General features: G+C 49.9%; 1 protein-coding gene across 4 annotated transcripts; it reads right to left on the minus strand.

Annotated features, from left to right (window-relative positions):
- Window positions 1-20,183: 20,183 nt before the first annotated feature.
- Window positions 20,184-24,451, minus strand: LOC144178475 (uncharacterized). Of its 4 annotated transcripts, XR_013324018.1 has the most exons (3): window positions 22,912-24,440; window positions 21,721-21,812; window positions 20,184-20,944 (listed from the first exon to the last, which is right to left on the minus strand). XR_013324018.1 is itself a non-coding variant. In XM_077706368.1 (2 exons), the coding sequence occupies exons 1-2, from the start codon at window positions 24,256-24,258 to the stop codon at window positions 20,790-20,792; spliced, it is 480 nt and encodes a 159-aa protein (XP_077562494.1). In that variant the 5' UTR covers window positions 24,259-24,413; the 3' UTR covers window positions 20,184-20,789. The 4 variants fall into 4 exon arrangements, 2 of the variants coding, with proteins under 2 accessions (XP_077562494.1, XP_077562487.1); XR_013324016.1 differs by having other exon boundaries at window positions 20,184-21,812; window positions 22,912-24,451; XM_077706368.1 differs by lacking the exon at window positions 21,721-21,812 and having other exon boundaries at window positions 23,934-24,413.
- Window positions 24,452-27,005: the final 2,554 nt, after the last annotated feature.

A 27,005-nucleotide genomic window follows, 5' to 3' on the forward strand; every position in this document is an offset into this window, starting at 1 on the left:
CATCTCGTACTGTAAATAGATCGTGTCGTCATCCTCCATGGTTCGCCTCATTCCTTGTGCCACCACGTAACAATATATATATATATATATATATATATATATATATATATATATATATATATATATATATATATATATATATATATATATATATATATATATATATATATATATACAGAAAGAAATGCCGGCAGTCTACAACGGAAAAGGAGGCATAGGGGAAGGGTTAGACTATTTTCAACTGTTAGTGACATAATATGTATTTATTAATTGACGTAGAAAAAAAGAAAGAAAAACACGCGCCCAGAGTGGGGACCGAACCCACACCTTTCGATGAGATCTCGAATGCCTTACCAATTCGGCTATCTGGGCGACTGTGTTCTTCACTTTCTGGGGTATTCATATTTACACAACTGTACCTGACGCTTGAGGGTAGTAGCCAGCGCCACTCATACTATACGGGGAGAAGGGGACCTTCTTTTCGAACCCCGGGGCGTGACTCGAACGTCTACAGCCTGTCATGAGCGGGTAACTGGCCGAAAACCCTCTTATGCTACCTTGGCATCAAGGCTGCCAGAACCGAGGCCCTCGCTAAGCTTTCGCAGGATAATATGATTTGGAAATGAGGGGCTCGTTAGGAAATACAGAAAGAAACACCGGCAGTCTACAACGCCAAAGGAGGCATGCGGGAATGGTTAGACTATTTTTGACCGTTAGTGAAAGTATATTTCTTTTAATAATTAATCGAAAGGTGTGGGTTGGATTCCACTCTGGGCACGTGTTTTTCTTTCTTTCTTTCTTTCTACGTCAACTAATAAAAAGAAATATAATTTCACTAACGGTCAAAAATAGTCTAACCATTCCCCTATGCCTCCTTTGGCGTTGTAGACTGCCGGCGTTTCTTTCTGTATTTCCTAACGAGCCCCTCATTTCCAAACTATATATATATATATATATTGGCGTAATACATCATTTTTATGTTTCATATGGTTCAGAAGGACGCGCGTGTGAAGAGAAACGCGAGCTTCCGAGCTTTGATAGTGACTAACGTCAGCAAAAACACAGGCGTACGGGCTTGTGCGAAAGCCCTGAAATGATCCATTGAATATTGCAACGTGGCCAAAGACGGCGCAGTTGTCTTAAAGGAAAAAGAGGTAAGTGGGGGGAACTCGTGCTCCCATAACAACTCAAAGTATACACAGGCGGCGTAACAGCCGTCAACAAAGTGCCTTGCGCAGACTGGTGTCGGGGAACCCTTTGCCGCGGCGTCTGCTCTGTGGTCATTTATCTCTAGGCGCGAGGTCTTCTCGAACATTCGAATTGCCTCCACAACACTGTAGATCATAGAAGATTATTCTTGGTTAGTTCGCGACACTCTCTCTATCAAAGGAGACCACACGTGCAGCATAAAGAATAGAGCATGCACTTCAATTGGCCCACGGGTAACACAGATGACATAGCCCGGCGCAGCCGGTCGGCAAAAACAAAACGTAAATAAGAAATCCGAAAACATGATTCGTGGAAATATTACAGCGAAGCTGTATCCCTCTCTTTGGTCGGAAACGCGTGTTGTAAACACAAAACCAACTTTCACTAGCTACGATATGAGAGTGGGTGAAGTGAAGATAAAACCAGTGGATGCCCGGTGGTACGCCTATTAGAACGCTCTAACTCCCGCATACGAGGCAGGTGCTGTACCTCTGCGCCGTCGCTATTCGATAAGTCTAGGCGACTCGACGAGCCGCAGACGCGTGCCCTTGCTGCTCCCAATGTCCGCTAACTCTGCGGCCTCGATGTTACACATGATTTCACCCTCAACGCAGAACATCTTCTGTGCTTTTCCCAAACATGGTCGGACGAACGCATCGAAGACACTGGGATAGCACGAATGAACCTCTGCTGTAGCAATCTATGGGAAGGAACATTTGGCTTTCGAACAACACGAACTGCAGTCTCAATTCTTCCATCAAGACACCAGCGACTGTTAGATCTTCATCTATGAAGATCCAACTTCCATTTATGAAAATGCAATAATGAAGATGTAATTATGGAGATCTATGAAGATCTATAAAGAGTGCGTGGTGTAAAGAACAGCGATGGAATGCTAATATTCGGTTTACATCACCCCTTGAACATACAAAACACTTTATCCCAAAACGCTTTGCGTTGGTGAGACACGAAACACTCACACCACCCTACTGAAACGTTCCGTATATACGGAAATATGGGAATACGGAGTTCCTCGGATTATGCCGTCCCAGAGCAAACTCAAAGTAGATGTTAGTATAAAAAACAGGAGAATTACATTAGTTCACGCAATAAAAGCGTTTGGCACAGGTTTCGTGTTTTTATCTTCAATAATAAGCAAAATGACGCTCCGTATGTTTTCCGTATTCTCCGTATATACGGAATTTATACGGACAATGATTTGACGGTTCTAGTAACCGTATAGACATAATATTGGTGTCAAAGTTTTGGATAAGTATGCACTATGTCGTTCACGTGTGTTTCTCAAAATATTCCTTGTTTTGTGGCGGCTTTGTGTTATTGTAGGAAAGTACTCCGTATTCCCATATTTCCGTATATACGGAACCTTCCAGGAGGGCAGTAGTTATTTTAAGTTATTTCAATATTGACACTGTGAAACCCGTCAACACGCAGTAGCTCTTGTCGTTTACGAGGAATAACTTTCGACGTAAATGCTACAACGACCCCAATCAACCAACGCGGCCATGTTTTGATTTGGCATTGGCCGAGAATGTGGATAAAAAGGTCAGGGAACCAATCGCGGTCTGTTACAGCAACCAAAATGCTATTATCGCTACCATTACCCTAAAGTATTTATAAAACGTACCCACTATCAGCACGTGTGGTGTTTGATACAGCTTGGATGAACATTCACAGGGCGGGATGGCAAGAAAAGTTTTTCTTCCACGGTTTCAGGCGTCGCTGAGGAGTTTCTTCCCAAGTGGTGTGTCCGCTTAGCGGGCAGACCATCGTTTCGCCTCTATGTTGATTGGTGGACTGGACTTTGCTTAAGTCTAATAAAGTCATACCACCTACGTTGTGTTGGTAAATGACGGCGCAAAAGAAAGAAAATTTTTTCTGCAATACATGCAGTTGTGGAGACCGCACAATGCGAACTGTTTTCGGCTATTAGCAGGAACAAACCGTGATATTTGTCTGTATGTTAACTTTGTTTTGTTGCTTTCTGCATCCATTTTTTGAACTGCAGTAAGTGTCAGCAGCGCCGCGACATTTTCGTCGTGCTGCGCTGTGAAGTGTACCGCTAGGTAATGCCGGCGGCACAGGTGACTTGATCAGCACTCGAATTCATTAGCTCCTTTCAGTCATCCGGACCGCCTCCCTCGCTCGTCTTGACTGAACCGGATTCACTGTCATGGCCTCACGTGTCGCAGAAAGGTGTGGACCGCCCTTGTAGGACCCAACGTGCGGCGCCCTGATTCTAAAAACATCTCCTGGCAAAACTGCAGACGAAGGCGTGAGAGGGATGAACCTCGCAAGTGGCATTAGAAACGAGCTCAGCGCAGCTCCGAAGAAGGTTTATTTCGCTATTTCTGTCCGACACGCCAACCTGCATATGGCCCCGACAGGGGGATTGCATCATGGTGGGCCTCGCAATTCACTCTAACAATACCGCCCGCAAACAAGGGGAGGACGGTGTGGAGAGCTCAAGATGGGCTCTTTTGTGTTGGCTAAAGTTTAGGTCACTTGTTTTTTTGCAGAACTTGCCTTAGCCGCGAGTGTCTTGCACAACGGTGCCAACTGAACACAGGGGTGAGATAATAACCCTCCGAGAAGGTGTATAAATAAGCACGTGGGCGTCATCAAGCATGGTACATTCGCCGCGGTTCATGACCACCTGGGAGTACAGCAGAGGCTGAGCCCTGATTTCTGGCAGGTTCGCAACTCATTCCGCCGCACTGGTGACGATGCGACTGATAGGCCAAGAAAGGCTGTATTAGATTTTGCATCACGTAATTCCAAGTTTTAGCATACACAGAAGGATATCGTATCAGATTTATGTGAATTCCGATTTAAGCGAATAAATCACGTGATTAGAGGCGAGAAGCTCGATATTAAATTATTTTGGGAGAGGCTGTTTAATTTCTCCACGACAGTACAAAAAGAATGGAACAGCAAAAGGCCGCTGAATGGCGAGTTGGCCCAGTCACTGCAAACGCATATATGAAAACAAAGCAGTGATGAAACAGACAAAGCCGTTAATATTGAAAGAGTGACAGCTCGGCAAACGTCTCACAACCGGACCGACCCGCCGCGGTGGCTCAGTGGCTAAGGCGTTGCGCTGCTGAGCACGAGGTCGCGGGTTCGATTCCCGGCCGCGGCGGCCGCTTTTCTGATGGAGGCGAAAAGCAAAAACGCCCGTGTGTACGAGATTTCGGCGCACGATAAAGATCCCCAGGTGGTCAAAATTAATCCGGAGCCTTCCACTACGGCGCGCCTCATCGCCCGCGTTGCGTCGGCGCGTTAAACCCCTCAATCAAAAAAAAAAAAAAAAAACAACCGGACCATAATGCCTTTCTCCATGTGTCACCAAATTTAGCGCTCTTTTTCTTCCAAGACGAAGTACGCAACACCTGTAAGTTTGGAAGATACTATTCCTCCCAAAAAGAGGCAGTTACTATGCTTAAAATGTTTTTTGTACTAGCAGGACTGACCGGCGATGCTCGAGTGGGCGAATGTATACTATTGAGGGAAGTACACCACCGAGTCACTGATTTCAGGAACTGGCTTATCATCATAGCACAGCTGAAACTTCTGGACCTAAAGACTTGAAATTTCGGGAGTACTGCTATTGTGGCATGGGGCGCACTAAAGCTGGATTTTCGGAAAAAAGGGGATACTGTATTTTCGCAAATTTTTTATTATCTCGCTGCCCCGTTGACATGTCGAAGCGGTTTTTACTGATATAAGTAGCCTGTAAAAATGTCGGCAGCGTAGGTTCAGCGTTTCTCCCTAACGGAACCTATGCTGCGCACCTGCTCTTGAGAATATATTGCATGTTTTCAGCAATTCTCCGTTAGATGTTCTACCGATTGATATATGCAAATGGCGTTTATGCAAATACGGGAAAATTGAATTGAGTCGGAGAACCCTCCACTGTATTCACTGAGGCGGAGGTGAAGGGGGTAGAAAAAAGATAACAAAAAACTCGGGCTCTGACGAGTCCCAACAGGTGGCACGCCAGCTTGCGAACTGAGTTGAACTGAATGAACCTCCGTAGTGTTTATCATACGCATTTCGAGAGGGGTCGGAAAAGTGCAAAAGCAATTATTGCAGACGCAAATTGCCCGCTATTATCTCACATAGCGAGGGGAACACGGGAGGAAGCAGAGGCGGCTGAAGCCTCATTTTTAGCTCCACAAGCCGATACCCGGCCATGCTGCAGCATAACTAATCGAGCTCTGTTCGTGCAACGAGAAGGTACTTTCACAATTTTACGTCTTTCAGCCGATCAGTTTGGGCGATGGGTCTTACCCATTTTTCACTTCCTAAGGGGTGCATCTGCAAAACTCCCGCTGCCCATTTCCCGCGTAATTGGTTTTTGGCATTTAGTTGGTAACATTCCTAAGAAAGACCAATTCCAGGATATCTACGGGTGGAACTTCTATTACGTAATCTGTAAAAACATATAATTTACCCCAAGTGCAAATTAGCCCTATGATTATGCAAAGCACCCCAAATCAATACTGAGCCATTCGAATGCGTTACCTATGCTAGTTAAGATCAGTTTGACATCGAACCTGCATGCGATCTAATGAGGTATTCATGGAAAAAGTATTCAGCGCTTTGACTCTTCGAGGTGTGTAATTTCCGAAATACCTAGCCATAGTCAGCATGGCTAGGTATTTGACCATGACAGTAATGCACTGTCGAAATATACAGCCTGTAGGACTATTGCTTTCTCCGAGGGTTGCCGTTCCGTATTATCTCTTTCCAGTTTGTTGCGTGTGTAGTTTGAAATCATTCTTTTTCGCCCTTTTAGCGGTACCTTACGGCGCAATCCTTAATGTATTATGTGTGTATTTCTGTGAGTAACATTTGCCAGAAAAAACTAATTCGCTATATCAGTCTGTAGAACATAAATTGGAGGATCTGTGAAAACACACAATATGGCAGCAGGACAGATGAGACTAGCCACAATTAGTTAAGAGTGATGAACGATCTATTTCGAATATTTACCACACTCCCACCAGCGAGCCCGCGCAAACTACAGGCCAGCTACTCCCTCACCGTCGCCGGTGGTTGGTCAGCGTGCCATGGGTATTGACCACATATGTGCCCTGTGATAATATACTCTGAAATGCAGATTCGCACAACAGGGTCCGTTAGGGCAAAACACTGTACCCTCTTGTTAGGTTTTTAGGGGCTACATATATCAACAAACACTTCTTCGATATCTCACGGGCTAGCTAGATAACTTCCCAAAACTACATTTTCCCGTTTGCCTGCATTACGTGTGGAATTTCAGACAATACAGCATCAGTGCGCCACTACGTCATTAATGTACTTATTGTTTCATTATTGCTCGGTGGTCCATGTTTGCATAGTCTATACTAACCTCATCTGTACCTAAATGCAATGTGAGCCCCATCTCTGCTCCGGGAAAATTGGCTCTTCGGACAAACGGGTCTTGATAGTCGGAGTGAATGCCGCGGTTGTGTGTACGCGTGCGCGTGTTTTTGCGTACTTCTGCGTGCGCCTGTTCGAGGGTGCTTTACGAAGGAGCCTTTTGGGTGCGGCGCACTTTAAGGGCCCGGCTCGTCGTCATCGCTCATCCGGGGTCACTATACCTGCACACTGTAGTAGCGTCTAGGCTTCGATGAGATCACCGCTTCCCCGGTCGACATCGCACCGGGACCCCTCGGGGTGGACGCCCATTGTACCACGGGGGCACGCGCTATCCATATGCAAAGTGTTAGGGGTTATCCTTGGGCTGCGCCGTTGCCACAAAGGTTGCCGCTGCTTGGCCACAAATGAGAACACAGTAGCATGAAATTATGAATGAACACCAAATGAAAGAAAACTCGCCCCAGCGTCTGTTTACAGGAGACGCCTTATGTTGATGACTTTAGTAATGTAGCTCGGGGCCGCTTCCGGAGAGGGCACCACGGTTGCGTTGGCGGATCACTCCTCGGCATTTCGACACCTTTCACGTTTTTTTTACCTACTTTGTGGCCCAAGGATGCAGGCAGCATTCCTCCATTGTTGACGCGAAATGCAGCTCGGTACCGAAACTATTGAGGGACCTCGACACCGCTCAATTACGTTTCTTAGGGCCGTACAAACTGGTCCCTCTGACGACACACCGGCTGGGCAAGACAGCGGATGGTTGAAGTTTAACCAATGGAGCCGTTTTCCTAATTACCTCGTCAAATTATTTAGAGGGTATATAGAAATTGTACCAATTTCTATTTTTTCTTCAAGGTATTTTTCTTCAAGGGCGCGTTTTTCTAGCGTATTTCTAGCATGCTGCCATATCTTTTTCATTTTTTAATCAGTACACAAACCAGTTTAATGTATTCAGACCGCTTCCTGAACCCGAACTAAGCAAAATTGGCCGAACCCGAAACGGAACCAAGCCGGTATCTTTTTTTTCTTCCGACACTCTGCTTGCAAGTCTTGGGGAAAATGCCAAAAAGCCGATGCATGCAAGGCGGTGGCATGCCCACGCGCTCACGTGCGTCACCGCCTCAAAACCATATGGCCAGGAGAAAAATGTAGCTCTGTCAATGTAGTTCCTCTGTCAATATAGTTTAGGGCTTGTCAAGCTTCCTAGAGCAGCTTTTTGCCGAAGAATTTCGCCATGAAATTATGTATATTTTATTGAAATCAAGAAATTCAATTCCATTCAATCCAAAAAGCCCGAGATAATGCTCGCTTCCCCGGACCGCAACCGAAGGGTTCCCTGGGGCAGCAACTGCCGGGGTTCTTGGGGAAACTTTAGTTGCTGCGTAATCTGCGCTTGCAGCTGTAACTTCCTCGCCTGGGCGATGGAAACAGAACGTTTGTACTTACGTCTCACACTTCTCGACGCACTTGCCATAGCTCACCGTTCTGAATAATCAGCAAGACGCCAAAAAGCACAACACTGAACAAAATCATCCATGCCAGTTCATTTCATCCCAGGTATCCCGCGATCAAAGCTTCGCGTCAAGTCGATTCCCACTTCTGTGCGGGATACGAAAGTTTTTTGTGGTCCGTTAAGAAATGTGCCGTGCGTTTTCACATGTGAGGGCGCTGTCGGATTGAGTTTCAGTTTATTATACGTAACAAAATTAACAATGTGTGAAAAATATTGTACGGAAAGGGGTCCCAGAGCTTAGCACTGTAACGGGTGCTAGGACTGCCTGACGGCGTGTAGTCGCGTCTCTCCCCTGTTATTGGTTGTGTCGGTTAGTCGGTATAAGGTCCACTGATGAGGTCAGGGGTCAAGCGCCCGGGCAGCGCGTGAGAACCCGCCACTCTGTATGGTGGCTCAGCACGGTAGACTCTACGCTGCAGCCGTCGACAATTCGTCACGGCGCGCACGGGAGACGGATTGTCTGGACGACCGAATACCACGGGGATAATCTCCCATTGAAAACGCAGACTGTGCCGCCGGATTCCGAGAAGCGCCGGGGAGGTGTGATTACCGACGTCGGGACGAGCACCGCGCTAGCCTCCATTGTTAACGCGCCCAGGTCAGCAAGACGCGCTCTCGCGCCTTTCGCTCTAGCCCCCCGGCGTCGCGCGCACCTGCTCATCTGCGAGCGTGGCGTTGACCCAAAGATGGCGGCGCCTCATTGAATATTCCGTAGCGTGCTGAGTGACAGCTGTCTACTTGAATTTGGGCACTCCCTTACGCGTGTACGAACGCTACAGGGGCGTTCCCGAGATAGTGTGATCTCTAGGTGTTATAAGGCCGAACTTGGCCGTTAGAAATCGTTCTTGTCTGAGCGCCTAGCTTGGCAGTTCCCGGCGGGACAAGGAGTCCTGCCGTTGAAACTAGGTTGAGATTTGTGAGCCCCCTAGGATAAAGGTTAGGATCGCGTCGGAAGTTTAGGGTGCAGCGCCGTAGCGGGTGAGACGGGGTGAGACAGGGCCTCGGCCATCGTTCCTCGAGCGGTTTGGGTACGCTCCGAGAATAGGAGAGTTAGACGAAGTTGACAAGCGCGAGTGATTTGTGCGCACTCGGAGCTAGCGTCTAACTGAAGTTCGAAGTTTTTCCTTTTACTACTCATGTACCCAGTTATCCTACTGTAAATCGCTGTATATAAAATTTCGTTTCACTTAATCAACCTCAACACTTCGAGGTCGTCAATTCGACCGCCGCCTCCAAGAACTTCAACACCATCGCCCTGCCAGCCTCTTGCCAAATCAACCGGAGCCCGGGCGATTGGGTTCCTGATCGACACCGGACTTCGGGGAAACGAACCACAACCATCTATACTGGCGCAGCCGACAGGATTTGGCAGAAGAAATCACCAGGCCACAACCAGGGGCAGCAAGCGGTCGCAAGCCCGCCTTCATCGGCAGTGGCCGAGCTCCGCGCGAAGTGGAGCGGCAGAGCCAACCAGCGCACGGGGCCAACGACGCGGCAGCCGGACACCCGAGGTGCGGGTGAGTGGGATTTCTTGCGCTTCGTTGTGGCGGTGTAGGCTGAGTCTGGGGTTGCATGGTAGTCACGCGGAGCATGCAGGCGAACATGGCGTAAGGAGACGGAAATGGTCAGACACATGATGCGCCAACTCAAGGAGGAACGGCGGCAGGAGGGGTTGTCCAAGGGGAGTCTGAACCGATAATTCTTAGACAAATGGAGTTGGAGTTTCAGGAACGGGAAAGAAAACCAGCGCGCGAAGCCGGAGAACGGGAGAGAAAAGCGGCGCGCGAAGTGGAGGAAAGAGCGCGCCAGGCGGCGAAGCGGGAGAGAAGAGAGGCGCGGGAATCAAAGGAGCGTATACAAAAACTTCGGCTCGAATATGAAGAGAGGTTGCGGAAGTATGAGTTGGAGCTGGAGCGGACAAGGCAGACGCCCTTGCGCTCGCATACAAGCTAGCAGAAACAATGGGGCACAGACCAATCTAGCTGTATAGCGACAGCGAAGTTGAATGGTTCCGGTCAGTGTTTGGAGGTTGTACATTGCGATGACAAAGCAAGCAGCCGTGACTCCCTACACGAGGATAGCATTTCCGCCGATGTCGAACGGGCGGAGATGGGCGTTGGGATGAGGAGTGACGAGGAAAGCGCGTCCGATGATACCATAGAACGGTGTAATGAAGTGATGCTCGAACATGAGGAGCAGCCTCGCAGGCAAAGTTTGGGGATGGAGCTGCAGCGCATAAGGCACAACCCGTCGAGCAGGCCCAGTTATGCACTGACAGCAACGTTGAATGGGGGCAGCCCATTTTTCAATTTGAAGCCGCGCGAGAACGAGATAAGCGGCCGTGGCTGCGCACGGGAGGCGAGCGGCTCCGCCGGAAACCGCTGCATGGAAAGGGCAGCGAGCACGCGGAGCATCACAGCGAGCGCATCCGGTATGGGAGCAGAGTCAAGGGGTAGTCCCGTTGTCGCGGGTGTAGGACCACCAGCTCGTTTTGCACCGCACACTGCGCTAATGCATGCCGAACTTGCTAGCACGGGCAGTACCCAAACTCTAATCGTTGGAACGGAGGAGAGTGACGTCACGCCGGAAAGTCTTGGGGCCCGCCGCGTTCCATATTCCGCTCAAAAGTTGCACGAGAAAGTGAACTCCGTGTCGGGCGTTCAGGCGCTCGTCCAGAAGAGAGAGGAGAGAGAAGACGAGAAAGCATGCGACGAGACGGAGCGAAAAAGAGACGGAGTTGACGATCAGGTTGAGGAGAAGCAAGAGTTAAAGGCCGATAAGGGAGCTGAGAAGGTAGACTGGGTTGAACATGCAGAAAATGGAAGAGGAAGTGGGAGAGAACGCGAGAAGACGGAGGATGAGGAGCTCAGAACGTTTGAAGAGGGTAGGAACGGTACGGAGATGTCGCGTGGGTTTGTTTGTCTTAATGGTGAGAGTGTAACCGAGGAGGCCGATGGGGAACACGAAAACGCATGCGTGGAGACTGCGAACCCAGGAATGAGAGCTCCCGGGGAGGTTGCGAAGGAGAGGGAAAAACCATGTGAGGAGGCAGCTACAGTTGAAACAAAGGAACGAGACGCAATCGACGATCTCGCGAAACCGGTGTCTGAGATAGAGCTTCGCAGCTGTAGTGTTGGTTGCGGCCATTACCGAGATTTAGTCGGAAGCCGCGCTGGATGGGTTGACGCACTAAGTTCTGCGGCCTGGCAGTGTGTCATAGGTCCTAGTTCTGAAATTGTTCCAGGATGAGTGCGTGCTGGGACAGCCGAAAAACTGTCTTTGTCAGGCCGCTTCTCAGAATGCACCTAGCGCGGACGAGCGGTTTTTGGTAATGACACGTGCTGGTGAGGTTGTTGTTGTGGGGAGTCTGTGCGTAGGGGAAAGAATGATCCCGAGAAGGTCGTCGTGTTCGCGGGCCGCCATTCCGCTCCAGCATCAACCCTGCGCTCACGCTGCACGCGCGCAGCATTGCCTTACGTTGGGGCATTGGAGACGCATGACCACTAGGCCTATGGTACAGGAAGCGAAGTCGCATTTCGCGACACCACTCCGTCTTCCACGAAGTTGCGCTCGCCTCGTGGGGCTAAATTGTCGAGACTTGCGTTGACATTGCAACGCTACATGGTCCGGATCATCTGAAAAGGGGTTGGAAATACGCAAATGCACTACCCTGTTTTCAGAATGTTGCTTGGGGAGACCACTATTGAATTGCCTCCCAGCCTTAACACCGCCACGACAGACGTGAACGTTCACGTTCACCCGTCCTTTTTCGCTGGTGGAGTGTGTGTGTTTTTGCCGTGGTTGTGCGCGACGAGATGCCTTGGGTACTCGATCCGTGCACCGAATTAATCGATCCGTGCACTGAACTGAACTTTCTCTGCACCGCAAGTGAGCGAAAGCACAGCCGAACATTCTTGAAGGAACGTTATCAGGCTACGCCGTCAAGGAGGACATTTGCGTGCGGGCGCATAGTGACAATCCAAACTTTCTTAACGTTTTACTTTTGGTTGACTGCAAAATTGCCCGCGTTCTTTGTCAGGCCTTATTACATTTGTTCTTGTTGTCGAGTGCCGGAATGTTTGTGCGTGTTTGCTAGTTATAGCGCGCATCAGTGTTATAGGTTGAGTTGTCTCGTTGTTCGCGGCGTTTACGCGCCCCGGAGACACGACCCAATTTCCTTTTACTCGCACTTAGTGTTTTTAGCATTTTTTTGTGTTTCCGGTTTGCTAGAGTATTCCGTCCCTGTTGAACGGCTAGTGAATAGGTTGTGTTTTTAGTTTAGGTGAGATAGGGTTCGGATCAGCTGCAGAAAAGGAAGGGGGCTCATTTGTGGTTATACCTAGCTCCTTCCGCGTGTTTTTTTTAAATGCAGAGCATTTCAGTAACTCACGATGTCACCCGCGTTGACGTCCGTCGTAGTCCGCACCGTCGTTGTCCGCACCCCTCCCCCTACACTATATATAAAAGAAATACTATCCGGCGCCTGGTTTCGATCATTCGACCCTGCGGGCGGAACGCAATGTACATGGTGCTCTACCCACTGCGCCACAAAGCCGACACAGAAGGGGAGGCTACGAACGCACCTTATATCCTTGACTCATCCACACTATGTCAAGAAGCTGCTGATACAACGCATTCACTACCACCAACTCCCCAAACACTAAACGTTAACGCAATACACCCACCCCCTATGCGACGCATTTACTCGAGTCCCCCTAGCGGGGAGATGGGCCCAATTTTTTTTTCTTCCGGTTTTATTGCTGAAGGAGACATGAAACGAGTGGCCCTTTTGAATTCTTTTCGGATTGACTGAACCACTCCCCCCTCCTAAAGGGGGGTCTTGTAAGGTCCACTGATGAGGTCAGGAGCCAAGCGCCCGGGCAGCGCGTGGGAACCCGCCACTCTCTCTGGTGGCTCAGCACGGTGGACTCTACGCTGCAGCTGTCGCCAATTCATCACGGCGCGCACGGGAGATGGATTGTCTGGCCGACCGAATACCAAGGGGATAATCTCCCATTGAAAACGCAGACTGCGCCGCCGGATTCCGAGAAGCGCCGGGGAGGTGTGATTACCGACGTCGGGACGAGCGCCGCGTGAGCCTCCATTGTAAACGCACCCCGGTCAGCACGACGCGCTGTCGCGCCTTTCGCTCTCGCCCCGCGGGGTCGCATGCACCTGCTCGTCTGCGAGCGTGCCGTTGACCCAAAGATGGCGGCGCCTCATTGAATATTCCGTAGCGTGTTGAGTGACAGCTGTCTACGTGAATTTGGGCACTCCCTGACGCGTGTACGAACGCTACAGGGGCGTTCCCGAGAGAGTGTGATCTCGAGGTGTTATAAGGCCGAACTTGGCCGTAAGAAATCGTTCTTGTCTGAGCGCCTAGCTGGGCAGTTCCCGGCGGGACAAGGAGTCTCGACCGTTGAAGCTTGGTTGGGATTTGTGAGCCCTCTGGGATAAAGGTTAGGATCGCGTCGGAAGTTTAGGGTGCAGCGCCGTACGGGGCATCTTGACGGATCCTGCGGCGAGACAGGGTCTCGGCCATCGTTCCTCGAGCGGTTTGTGTACGCTCCGAGAATAGGAGAGTTAGACGAAGTTGAGGAGCTCGAGTGATTAGTGCGCACTCGGAGCTAGCGTCTAGCTGAAGTTTGATGTTTTTCCTTTATTACTCATGTACCCAGTTTTTCTACTGTAAATAGCTGTATATAAAATTTCGTTTCACTTAATCAACCTCAACACTTCGAGGTCGTCACTTCGACCGCCGCCTCCAAGAACTTCAACACCATCGCCCTGCCAGCCTCTTGCCAAATCAACCGGAGCCCGGGCGATTGGGTTCCTGATCGACACCGGACTTCGGGGAAACGAACCACAACCATCTATACTGGCGCAGCCGACAGGATTTGGCAGAAGAAATCACCAGGCCACAACCAGGGGCAGCGAGCGGTCGCAGGCCCGCCTTCATCGGCAGTGGCCGAGCTCCGCGCGAAGTGGAGCGGCAGAGCCAACCAGCGCACGGGGCCAACGACGCGGCAGCCGGACACCCGAGGTGCGGGTGAGTGGGATTTCTTGCGCTTCGTTGTGGCGGTGTAGGCTGAGTCTGGGGTTGCATGGTAGTCACGCGGAGCATGCAGGCGAACATGGCGGAAGGAGACGGAAATGGTCCGGACACATGATGCGCCACCTCAAGGAGGAACGGCAGCAGGAGGGTTTGTCCAAGGGGAGTCTGAACCGATATTTCTTAGACGAATGGAGTTGGAGTTTCAGGAACGGGAAAGAAAACCAGCGCGCGAAGCCGGAGAACGGGAGAGAAAAGCGGCGCGCGAAGTGGAGGAAAGAGCGCGCCAGGCGGCGTAGCGGGAGAGAAGAGAGGCGCGGGAATCAAAGGAGCGTATACAAAAACTTCGGCTCGAATATGAAGAGCGGTTGCTGAAGTATGAGTTGGAGCTGGAGCGGACAAGGCAGACGCCCTTGCGCTCGCATACCAGGTAGCAGAAACAATGGGGCACAGACCAATCTAGCTGTATAGCGACAGCGAAGTTGAATGGTTCCGGCCAGTGTTTGGAGGTCGTACATTGCGATGACAAAGCAAGCAGCCGTGACTCCCTACACGAGCCTAGCATTTCCGCCGATGTCGAACGGGCGGAGATGGGCGTTGGGATGAGGAGTGACGAGGAAAGCGCATCCGATGATACCATAGAGCGGTGTAATGAAGTGATGGTCGAAAATGAGGAGCAGCCTCGCAGGCAAAGTTTGGGGATGGAGCTGCAGCGCATAAGGTAGAACCCGTCGAGCAGGCCCAGTTATGCACTGACAGCAAAGTTGAATGGGGGCAGCCCATTTTTCAATTTGAAGCCGCGCGAGAACGAGATAAGCGGCCGTGGCTGCGCACGGGAGGCGAGCGGCTCCGCCGGAAACCGCTGCATGGAAAGGGCAGCGAGCACGCGGAGCATCACAGCGAGCGCATCCGGTATGGGAGCAGAGTCAAGGGGTAGTCCCGTTGTCGCGGGTGTAGGACCACCAGCAGGTTTTGCACCGCACACTGCGCTAATGCATGCCGAACTTGCTAGAACGGGCAGTACCCAAACTCTAATAGGTGGAACGGAGGAGAGTGGCGTCACGCAGGAAAGTCTTGGGGCCCGCCGCGTTCCATATTCCGCTCAAAAGTTGCACGAAAAAGTGAACTCCGTGTCGGGCGTTCAGGCGCTCGTCCAGAAGAGAGAGGAGAGAGAAGACGAGAAAGCATGCGACGAGAGGAGCGAAAAAGAGACGGAGTTGACGATCAGGTTGAGGAGAAGCAAGAGTTAAAGGCCGATAAGGGAGCTGAGCAGGTAGACTGGGTTGAACATGTAGAAAATGGAACAGGAAGTGAGAGAGAACGCGAGAAGACGGAGGATGAGGAGCTCAGAACGTTTGAAGAGGGTAGGAACGGTACGGAGATCTCGCGTGGGTTTGTTTGTCTTGATGGTGAGAGTGTAACCGAGGAGGCCGATGGGGAACACGAAAACGCATGCGTGGAGACTGCGAAACCAGGAATGAGAGCTCCCGGGGAGGTTGCGAAGGAGAGGGAAAAACCATGTGAGGAGTCAGCTACAGTTGAAACAGAGGAACGAGACGCAATCGGCGATCTCGCGAAACCGGTGTCTGAGATAGAGCTTCGCAGCTTTAGTGTTGGTTGCGGCCATTACTGAGATTTAGTCGGAAGCCGCGTTGGATGGGTTGACGCACTAAGTTGTGCGGCCTGGCAGTGTGTCATAGGTCCTAGTTCTGAAATTGTGCCAGGATGAGTGCGTGCTGGGACAGCCGAAAAACTGTCTTTGTCAGGCCGCTTCTCAGAATGCACCTAGCGCGGACGAGCGGTTTTTGGTAATGACACGTGCTGGTGAGGTTGTTGTTGTGGGGAGTCTGTGCGTAGGGGAAAGAATGATCCCGAGAAGGTCGTCGTGTTCGCGGGCCGCCATTCCGCTCCAGCATCAACCCTGCGCTCACGCTGCCAGCGCGCAACATTGCCTTACGTTGGGGCATTGGAGACGCATGACCACTAGGCCTATGGTACAGGAAGCGAAGTCGCATTTCGCGACACCACTCCGTCTTCCACGAAGTTGTGTTCGCCTCGTGGGGCTAAATTGTCGAGACTTGCGTTGACATTGCAACGCTACATGGTCCGGATCATCTGAAAAAGGGTTGGAAATACGCAAATGCACTACCCTGTTTTCAGAATGTTGCTTGGGGAGACCACTATTGAATTGCCTCCCAGCCTTAACACCGCCACGACAGACGTGAACGTTCACGTTCACCCGTCCTTTTTCGCCGGTGGAGTGTGCGTGTGTGTGCTGTGGTTGTGCGCGACGAGATGCCTTGGGTGCTCGATCCATGCACCGAATTCATCGATCCGTGCACTGAACTGAACTTTCTCTGCACCGCAAGTGAGCGAAAGCACAGCCGAACATTCTTGAAGGAACGTTATCAGGCTACGCCGTCAAGGAGGACATTTGCGTGCGGGCGCATAGTGACAATCCAAACTTTCTTAACGTTTTACTTTTGGTTGACTGCAAAATTGCCCGCGTTCTTGGTCAGGCCTTATTACATTTGTTCTTGTTGTCGAGTGCCGGAATGTTTGTGCGTGTTTGCTAGTTATAGCGCGCATCAGTGTTATAGGTTGAGTTGTCTCGTTGTTCGCGGCGTTTACGCGCCCCGGAGACACGACCCAATTTCCTTTTACTCGCACTTAGTGTTTTTAGCATTTTTTTTGTGTTTCCGGTTTTCTAGCGTATTCCGTCCCTGTTGAACGGCTAGTGAATAGGTTGTGTTTGTAGTTTAGGTGAGATAGGGTTCGGATCAGCTGCAGAAAAGGAAGGGGGCTCATTTGTGGTTATACCTAGCTCCTGCCGCGTGTTTTTTTTTAAATGCAGAGCATTTCAGTAACTCACGATGTCACCCGCGTTGACGTCCGTCGTAGTCCGCACCGTCGTTGTCCGCACCCCTCCCCCTACACTATATATAAAAGAAATACTATCCGGCGCCTGGTTTCGATCATTCGACCCTGCAGGCGGAACGCAATGTACATGGTGCTCTACCCACTGCGCCACAAAGCCGACACAGAATGCGAGGCTACGAACGCACCTTATATCCTTGACTCATCCAAACTACGTCAAGAAGCTGCTGATACAATGCATTCACTACCACCAACTCCCCAAACACTAAACTTTAACGCAATACACCCACCCCCTATGCGACGCATTTACTCGAGTCCCCCTCGCGGGGAGATGGGCCCAATTTTTTTTTTCTTCCCGTTTTATTGCTGAAGGAGACATGAAACGAGTGGCCCTTTTGAAGTCTTTTCGGATTGACTGAACCACTCCCCCCTCCTAAAGGGGGGAGTTGTAAGGTCCGCTGATGAGGTCAGGAGCCAAGCGCCCGGGCAGCGCGTGGGAACCCGCCACTCGCTCTGGTGGCTCAGCACGGTGGACTCTACGCTGCAGCTGTCGCCAATTCGTCACGGCGCGCACGGGAGACGGATTGTCTGGCCGACCGAATACCAAGGGGACAATCTCCCATTGAAAACGCAGACTGCGCCGCCGGATTCCGAGAAGCGCCGGGGAGGTGTGATTACCGATGTCGGGACGAGCGCCGCGTGAGCCTCCATTGTTAACGCACCCCGGTCAGCACGACGCGCTGTCGCGCCTTTCGCTCTCGCCCCGCGGGGTCGCACGCACCTGCTCGTCTGCGAGCGTGCCGTTGACCCAAAGATGGCGGCGCCTCATTGAATATTCCGTAGCGTGTTGAGTGACCGCTGTCTACGTGAATTTGGGAACTCGCTGACGCGTGTACGAACGCTACAGGGGCGTTCCCGAGAGAGTGTGATCTCGAGGTGTTATAAGGCCGAACTTGGCCGTAAGAAATCGTTCTTGTCTGAGCGCCTAGCTGGGCAGTTCCCTGCGGGACAAGGAGTCTCGACCGTTGAAGCTTGGTTGGGATTTGTGAGTCCCCTGGGATAAAGGTTAGCATCGCGTCGGAAGTTTAGGGTGCAGCGCCGTACGGGGCATCTTGACGGATCCTGCGGCGAGACAGGGTCTCGGCCTTCGTTCCTCGAGCGGTTTGTGTACGCTCCGAGAATAGGAGAGTTAGACGAAGTTGAGGAGCTCGAGTGATTAGTGCGCATTCGGAGCTAGCGTCTAGCTGAAGTTTGATGTTTTTCCTTTATTACTCATGTACCCAGTTTTCCTACTGTAAATAGCTGTATATAAACTCTTCGTTTCATTTAATCCACCCCAACGCCTTGAGTTCGTTAATTCGACCTCCGTCTCCAAGAACTTCAACACCATCGCCCTGCCAGCCTCCTGCCAAATCAACCGGAGCCCGGGGGATTGGGTTCTGGTCGACACCGGACTTCGGGGAAACGAACCACAACCATCTCTACTGTCGGTGATGATTTCTGCTGCCAGAAAACAAAAACCTCTTGTTTTTCCGAGAAAGTCTTGTACTCTTAAGTAGCGTGTCAGCCAGCGAGAAACAAGAACGTCGCCACCGTGCACGGTGCTAGCACTCTTTCAACAATAGTGAGTGCGGAAAATAGCACCAAGTTAGCAAAAAGCCGGCCTTTCGGCGCACCTCTGTTTCTTGAAACTCGTTAACGCACCGACAAGTCTCAATATCGAGAGCGAGGCTTGCGTTGCGTTTGTGGGTGCCCCATTAGTGTACTGTGCACGTGGAAAGGCAGCAGGCTGAAGTCACAGAGTTTTTCTATGAGAAATAAATCCTGGAAGGACGAGTTCACCGTAACTGATGTCCATCATTTTGGTCTCTTTTTTTCTGCACTCACGTGAGCCTTAACTGGAAACCAACATCTAACAAAAACTTGCATGTAAGAAAAAATTGCGAATTTTTGTCAACTTTCTTAATCCAGGTTTGACTGTACTTGCTTGTCTGTCGCAGTTCATGCATATTTATATTTTGGTGTGGTGCCTTGTTATGTACTCCGGTCATGCCGCCAAGTCCCTGATTTTAACATATCGTGATTTTGTTATTTTACACAACACTGGCATTTCAACACAGTGTACTCTACACATGCAGTCTGTTAGCGCAAAAGTCGTTCACTGGTGGACGGGCGCAGCAGCTCTGTCAAGCCGCTTCTTGCCGCTTTTTCCTTCCTTTTCTCTTGAGTGTACCTTTCAGAAAAAATGAACTTGTTTCTGTTCCATTTCCACATTCCAGTGAATAGAGCTGTCCATCTCTGGGTTCCCTCACATAAATTGCGCCAGAACGCCGTCAGACGTGATGTTCATGTACTGTTGAAATCACCGCCCATCCTTACGCTCTTGCTGCCGCAGTTAGTTCGAGAGGAGCCACCACAAATAGCAAAAGCAAGTAACCCATGGTAACACCATTCGAACAAAAGAAAAGAGGACATCTACGCTCGTACGACTTAATAAAGTTGTGGCTCCGAAAGCATGAGACTAAGGGGTTTTGCTCTGTTAGTGAGAACGCGACAGTGTAAAAGTGAAGAAAGGGTAGAAATGTTTCAGGCCCTGGACGCGACAGGAGCGGCGCTGGGGCCAGCCAGCCTCGGTTGGGCTAACCGCGGAGGAACGCCCACAATAAACTTCGCAAGCGATCTGTGGATACCATATGCGTATGTAGTACAAGGACTGACTTGCGAGTGTACCATGTGAGGCACTTCTCCGCGTGGCGTCATCTATCGTTTAGAAGACAGTGAATGACCTGAGGTTAAATCTAAATCATTTCATAAATTCGCGTCACCACACGTAAGAATTGTCCTTTATTGGTAAATTAGCAGACATGTTATTCTGCGTCTCTCAATATAGACGCCGTATACAACGGTTTTTATGATCGTCGTATTAAGTTCTAGCCGCATTTTTTTACTTCACTTGTGTCCGTGCATTGGTTTCAGGATCCCAGGGTAATTTTTATCTAGACGGCGCAACGTTGGTACCGGCATAAGTTCCGGTGATGGCGTACAGTTGACGATAAGCACGGCTAAGGGCATCTGAGTGTATCGCGTAATGCGATAAAGCAAGACGAAAGCCTCGGGTTGCTGGAGTACGAACAACTGCTTTTATTCGAGTGTGCTTATATACATGCCGGTGGCAAGGGTGACAGCCTGCGCGGAACACAGTCTGCGCATACCGAGTGCTCTGTTCCGATAACACTCGATACATCCCCCTCTGTTTGAAAGGAGACAACACGGAAATGGAAACTAACACAAGAAAATGCACTTTGCGTAGATTACGTGGCTGGTTCATCTGTACGACAGTCCCGTCGTTATTAAGACAGGTTACACATCTGCTTCATGGCACTTGCACAAAGTTTCTGTTGTAAGTTAGATGGCGAGGGGGTCTACGTTGCCGTAGCGACCTCCTGAGAGCCGGAACAGGTGACGCACAGGTTGGAGCTCTGGAGACAGTAGGCACTGTGGCCCTTGGCCCTGGTGATGCTTGTGTTGAACCACCTTCGTCGTCGCATTCGACAAGCTCTGGAGGATCTCTATGAAAGGCTTCTTGAGTGGGTAAAATGTGTTGCCGGTTACGTCGCAGTAGCCTACCTCCCTCTGTGAAGACGTTGTAGGACCGGGGTTGAGCCAACGGCTCTATGACCTTTGCTTTTGTAGTCCATGTGCCGTTCTTCACTCGTACGACGTCTCCTTTGCTTAGAGGAGCCAGTGGGCGCCTGTTGGTCTCCATTTGGCGGTGCTTGAAGACCGGGGTTCCGGGCTTCCCTTGGATGCATGGCAACGTCGAGCGGAGGATCCGACCCTGGAGCAGCTCCGCAGGCGATCGGCCGTCGGCTTCCAGCGGTGCAGTCCTGTACGAAAGAAGCCCCAGCCAAACATCTTGTTTAGCTTCCATGCTTTTCTTTAAGATTCTCTTCACTATCTGTACCCCTTTTTCCGCAAGCCCGTTGGACTGCGGGTATCCTGGACTGGAGGTAACATGCCGGAACTCGTACGCTCGTGCAAATGCAGCAAATTCCTTGCTTGCAAATTGTGGGCCATTATCCGTACAGACCTCCATGGGGATACCATATCGGGCAAAGATAGCCCTGATTGATTCGATGACCGCTCTGGCCGACGTTTCTGTGAGCATATCCACTTCGGGGAAGTTTGAATAGGCATCGTAGGCACAGAGGTACGATTTTCCACCGTAGTGAAAGAGGTCTATACCAACCCTATACCAGGGTTGGTCTGGCAACGGACGCATCTGCAGTGGCTCTCGTGACTGGCAGTACGCATACTTTTTGCAAATTGCGCAGGTCTGAACAAATTTGTCTATATCATAATTCATTCCGGACCAAAACACTGAACGCCGCGCTCTTAATTTGCTCTTATTCAAGCCAACGTGTCCTTGGTGGATCTTTTCCAAGATTTCTTTCCGCATGTTTGCTGGTATTATAATCCTGCAGCCTTTAAGAAGGACGCCTTTGACTTCAGATAGCTCGCCAGCAAATGACTTGAGCTGTCCTTCGATAGGCAGGCCCGCAACAATGCTGTTACGAACAGAGCTTAGATACGGGTCTTTGCTGGTTTCCGATACAAGCCGGTTCCACGTGTCGTCACTGACAAGTGATGACACTAAACTTACAGCGTGCACGTCTGCGTCGTCACTCGTGATGTCATCCCCGTCGCCTTTGATTGAAGCCCGTGATAACATGTCGGCAAGCACCAGCTGCTTCCCTGGAACGAAGCACAAGTCGATGTCGTAACGCAATAAGCGCAGGAAAAACCGCTGCAGCCTGGGCGGGATATCGCCTATTGCTTTTTTATAGATGGCAATCAAGGGGCGATGATCAGTTTCTACTATGACCTTGCGTCCGTATACAAAGTGGTCAAATCGTTCACAGCCGTACAGAATAGCCATTGTCTCTTTTTCTATTTGAGAATACCGCTGCGCAGTATCCGATAATACCTTCGATGCATATGCCACGGGTTTCCAATGGTTGCCATGACGTTGCAGAAGCGCGGCGCCCATTCCATTTTGTGACGCGTCGCAGGACACTTTAGTTTCTTTTTTGTGATCGAATATTGCTAGCAATGGCTGTTTGCTCAAAGTTTCGCACAGTTGTTTCCACTCGTACGCGTGGTTTTCTGACCATTCAAAAACCGCGTCGTGCTTGATCAAGCTTCTGAGCAGCGTTGTTTTCTCAGTGAGCGACGGCACGAACTCGGCAAAATAGTTTACAACACCCAGCATTCGTTGGACTGAGAGCTTATCGGCGGGTGGCGGCATTTCTATCATACCCTTTATCAGGGAAGGGCTGGGCGTGATGCCCTTAGCACCGATAACGTCGCCCAGGAATTCGATCTGTTCGACGCCAATTGTGCACTTTGCTTGATTGAACGTCAAGCCCGCCCGTTCTGCCGCCTGTAGTGCAAGGCGCAGGCGCTCCTCATGCTCTCTCCTTGATGTACCCCAGATTAGTATGTCATCAACATATACTTTTACACCAGGGACTGCTTCAAAAATTTCCTTAAGTGTCTGCTGAAAGACCTCTGGCGCCGACGAGATGCCAAATGGCAACCTCAAAAACCGGTAACGTCCAAAAGGTATTGAGAACGTACAAATCCTCGAGGTTTCTTCATCTAACGGGATTTGATGGAACCCAGAGTTCGCATCCAATCGTGTAAAGACTACGGCGCCTGCGAGTTCTGCTTCGATATCTTCACGTCTAGGCATTTCGTAGTGTTCCCGCTTTAGATTTTCGTTAATCTTTCGGGGATCAATGCAAACCCGGAGCTTGCGGTCCTTCTTTCGTACAAGAACAAGTGGGCTCACCCAATCTGTAGGTTCCTTGACTTTGACGGCTATTCCGGCTCGCTCCATGCGCTGTAGTTCTTCCTTGAGTGGTTCCTGCAGGGCCAGGGGCACCCGGCGAGTTGTTTGGACGACTGGTTTTTCTCCCTCGCGAAGCACCATCCGGTAGCGTCGCTGAACGCAGCCTGTTCCAGAAAACAAGTGTGGAAAGTCTTTAACCACTTTCTGGGAGCTATTTTCAGATACACTGTGAACTCGTCGGGAAAGAAGTCCTGCTTGTTCACATGCTTGCAGGCCAAGTATCGCTTGACGTCCGTTGCGCACAATGAAGAAGTCCATTATGGTTTTGCGACTGCAAATTTCCACTTCTGCCCTGATAACACCCAAGTGTTTAATCAGACCCCCACCGTACGAACGCAAGACCGCACTGCTCGGTTGCAATGGTGGCTTTGGGTGCATTTTTTTATAAGGTCCGAAGGGCAGCAAGTTGGCTTCCGATCCCGTATTCACTTTGAGTTGCACTGACGCATTGTTCACGCGTGCTTCTACAGTCCAGTCGCGTCCACTGTTGATCTTGTTAACCGAAATCTCGAGGACGTCAAAGTCGTCTTCAGACTCTTCGAGTTCGTCGACACTAGCGCTCGCCCTACAGCAAACTGCAAAGTGGTTCTTTTTTTGGCACTTTCTGCATGCCTTTCCGAACGCAGGGCAATTACGCGGCTCGTGTGTTCGCCCGCATTTCCGACACTTGTAGTCTCTGCGCCATTCAGAACGTGCCACAGGGCTTTGTTTGCGCACCGGGTCAACCTGCTTTACGTCTTGGTACCAAGCTTCTTGGTGCGCTGCGGATATCTCGGCCGCCTTGCAAGTTTTCTCGGCGTTTTCCAAGGTAAGCTTGTTATCTGCTAGCAGCTTCTCTCTTAATTTAGCATCTCTAGTACCGAAGACAATTTGGTCTCGGACCATTGAATCAGTCAATGCACCAAAGTTGCACGCTCGGGCTTGGGTCTTCAAATCCCTCAGGAAATGTTCGAAAGGCTCACCCGGCTCTTGGACCCTTTTCCGGAAGACGTACCGCTCGTAGACTTCATTTTGTTGGGCGTCGCAGTACTCCTCGAACTTCTTGACCACCGTAGCGTAGTCAAGATTGCTTTCGCCTTCCGCAAAGGTGAAGGTGTTGTAGACCTCGATGGCTTCTTCGCCTGCGATACTCAGAAGAAGGGCACCTTTCGCAGATTCCGGGCGAGGCTTCTGGTCGGTGGTTTCGGACGACGCCAGGAACAGGTTGAATTTCTGGATGAACAACTTCCAGTTCCTACTTATGTCCCCTGAAAAACGTAGCGGGTCCGGTGGCTTAAGAAATTCCATCGCTTTTCTTTTCCCGGCGCTCCGCAACGCACATCAAAATCGGTGACTCGCCACTTCTGACACCATGTATCGCGTGATGCGATAAAGCAAGACGAAAGCCTCGGGTTGCTGGAGAACGAACAACTGCTTTTATTCGAGTGTGCTTATATACATGCCGGTGGCAAGGGTGACAGCCTGCGCGGAACACAGTCTGCGCATACCGAGTGCTCTGTTCAGATAACACTCGATACACTGAGGACACCTCATGGAAACATCCAATGAGCCTGTTAATGTTGTAGCATTAATAAGAGCCACACACAAGGGTGGCGATGAAGCGAACGTCCGGTCTCGAGCCTGCAGGCTTCAACGGACAGCGCTATAGTCTTATGGCAACAGAAAATGAAGTGGTCGCGGAAAAACAGTCTTTGTTGGCGCTTGCGGTGGCTTCCTTGCGGTGCCTAAGGAAGCGGCCGTTACGAAATTACTACCGTTGAGTAGGAGCTTTCACAGAGCATCTACCCTTGCGTCTTTTCAACGGGGATCCCCTCTCTTAAAGGGCAAAAAAAGTAGCAGAGGACACCTCCTTCTGCGTACTAAGATGTGGTGTGATAGCGTTTCTTCGCCGTTATCCCAGCATTTTATAACGAAGCTGCTTCAATCACCCTACTTTTTATCAAAGGACTGGGGGTCAGCGGAGAGCGCAAGGTTAGCGGCAACAAATTTGTAAGAACCATGCTCTCTAGAGAAGCCGCTGGCAGGCACCACTATTACTTTTTAGTCTGCCCGCAATAAACGCTGGGACTTGGAGAAGGAGTGGAAATTTCCCGGAAAACTATTGCTTCGTCGAACAAGCTCGCAAAAAATATTCTAAAGGGTGCCCCGGTGCCCCCTTCCCTCTATAAGTTTACCACTTGATTGGCTTGTTACAAATTCCGCCACTGACGACTTGTCATCTTCACCACTGAAACAAAATCGTATTATCTCTCTCACAACACTTCTTAACCATCACGCCGTTAACTTATGGGCTTTCATTATAGGTGGCTTTGCTAGTGCCGATACTTTTCAACCAGCGAAAAATAAGTCCATGCTAATTACACATTGAATTATGCAATGTCCTCTGTTTGTGAGAAGTATCTCCGCCAAGTAGACATTGGGACAAATGCTTCTCACTTGATCAAAGTGGCCCAACTGGACTGTGGGACATACCGGTCCCACTTTTTCTCAGCAGTAAACACTTTTTAGCGTTTGCATTTGTTTTGTTATATTCAAAAATAATAAATAGTTAACTTAGAATGTTTTCAACACGATATCATTTTTTACCTTGTTGTGTCCACCAGAGGCTTTACGGGCATATCACGACTGAATGACTGGTCCCAAAAGTTTTGATATTACATGAGCAAGCAGTTTCTCATTAGATATATTTGCAAGCTCAAACGCGCTGTATCAGGCCTTCCTTAGCCATTGCCGTGAAAAGCATATAACGACATTCAAATGTAGCTAACTTTAACTCACGATACGTCCAGTAATCGTGTTTGCGGAACACTGCCCAAACTTCAGACTTTAGCAGACTTCAAAAAAAGTGAATAATCCACAATTTCTTGGGACTACAAATAACAACCACATGAGCCGTGCGCGGAGCAAAGCGCAGGACCAAGCGCTGAGCACTGGCAAAAGGCGTAGACTATGGCAGCTCATCGTTGCAGGAGAAAAAAAGCGTTCTGTGGAGGACGGAGCCCGCATGCCCACATGTTGGCCGCCCGCATTCGCCCGTATACACACTAAGAAGTCGAGGAGTGCTGGGTACTCTGTCTAGGAGTAAAAACGTTTGTCGCATATTTCACAACCTTTTGAAGCATTGGGCTACTCTTCCCAGGAGTGGAGCGTGGCCGTCAAAATGAGAGGCGAAATACTCCTCGTGGGATTTACTTGCTGCTTTCGAGGCGGAGTACTTGAACCCTGTATGGGAATTGCAATGCCATCTCCAAGGCAGTGTTCTGTCACTGCCTTTAGGCGTGAATAAGCAATATTGGCTGCGGCGTTACCGGATACTGAAGAAGGGTACTACTCTCTCCTGGAAAACGTCCCATTATGCGCCAAAAGCGTTCTGCTATACCCCGCGAGGCAGGGTATTTTTGCTCCGTCTGCTACTAACCCCCGCCCCCACGATGGTACTGTAGACATTTGCAAGCAAACATAAAAGGACAAGCTATTTTCAAACATGAAAAAGAAGAAAAAACGAACTCAGACTTTATTTTCGAAGAAAATATCACGACAACCGGTTAATTCTGCAATTTCACACAAAAAGCAATTTATTTGGAAGTAAAATATCACAGCATAAAAGACGGTTCCTACTCCACATCCCCACAGAAGGAGACGCAGCTTCTATTTCGGACACATTCAAGAAATATTCACAAATTAAAATGCAGCAAACCAATTGAAAACACTGAAGCTAGAAACATTAAAGGCAACAAAAATGACATTAACACCCACAAATAAAGAGGTACTGGCATTTGCACGAAAAGCAAAAGTAGAAATGCAGCAGTGAGAGAATAGTTAACAGTATTAAAATAAAATAAGATGGCCTTAGTACATCATTGAGTGTTTCACACGGACTGGAGAGCCAGCTCTTATTTAGGACAGATTAAAAACATTTACAAATAAATTTTGCGAAACAAAAATCTTGGACTGTATTGGAATCCGTATTGGAATGCAATACTGCTCGGCGCCGCCACCAGTCTAGATGCGAATGTGCGGTGACCTTGGATGCA

This window comes from Haemaphysalis longicornis, unplaced genomic scaffold, assembly GCF_048455015.1.
Source record: "Haemaphysalis longicornis isolate Haplotype H1 unplaced genomic scaffold, Haemaphysalis longicornis Haplotype H1 scaffold_1, whole genome shotgun sequence".
NCBI classification, from domain to species: domain Eukaryota; kingdom Metazoa; phylum Arthropoda; class Arachnida; order Ixodida; family Ixodidae; genus Haemaphysalis; species Haemaphysalis longicornis.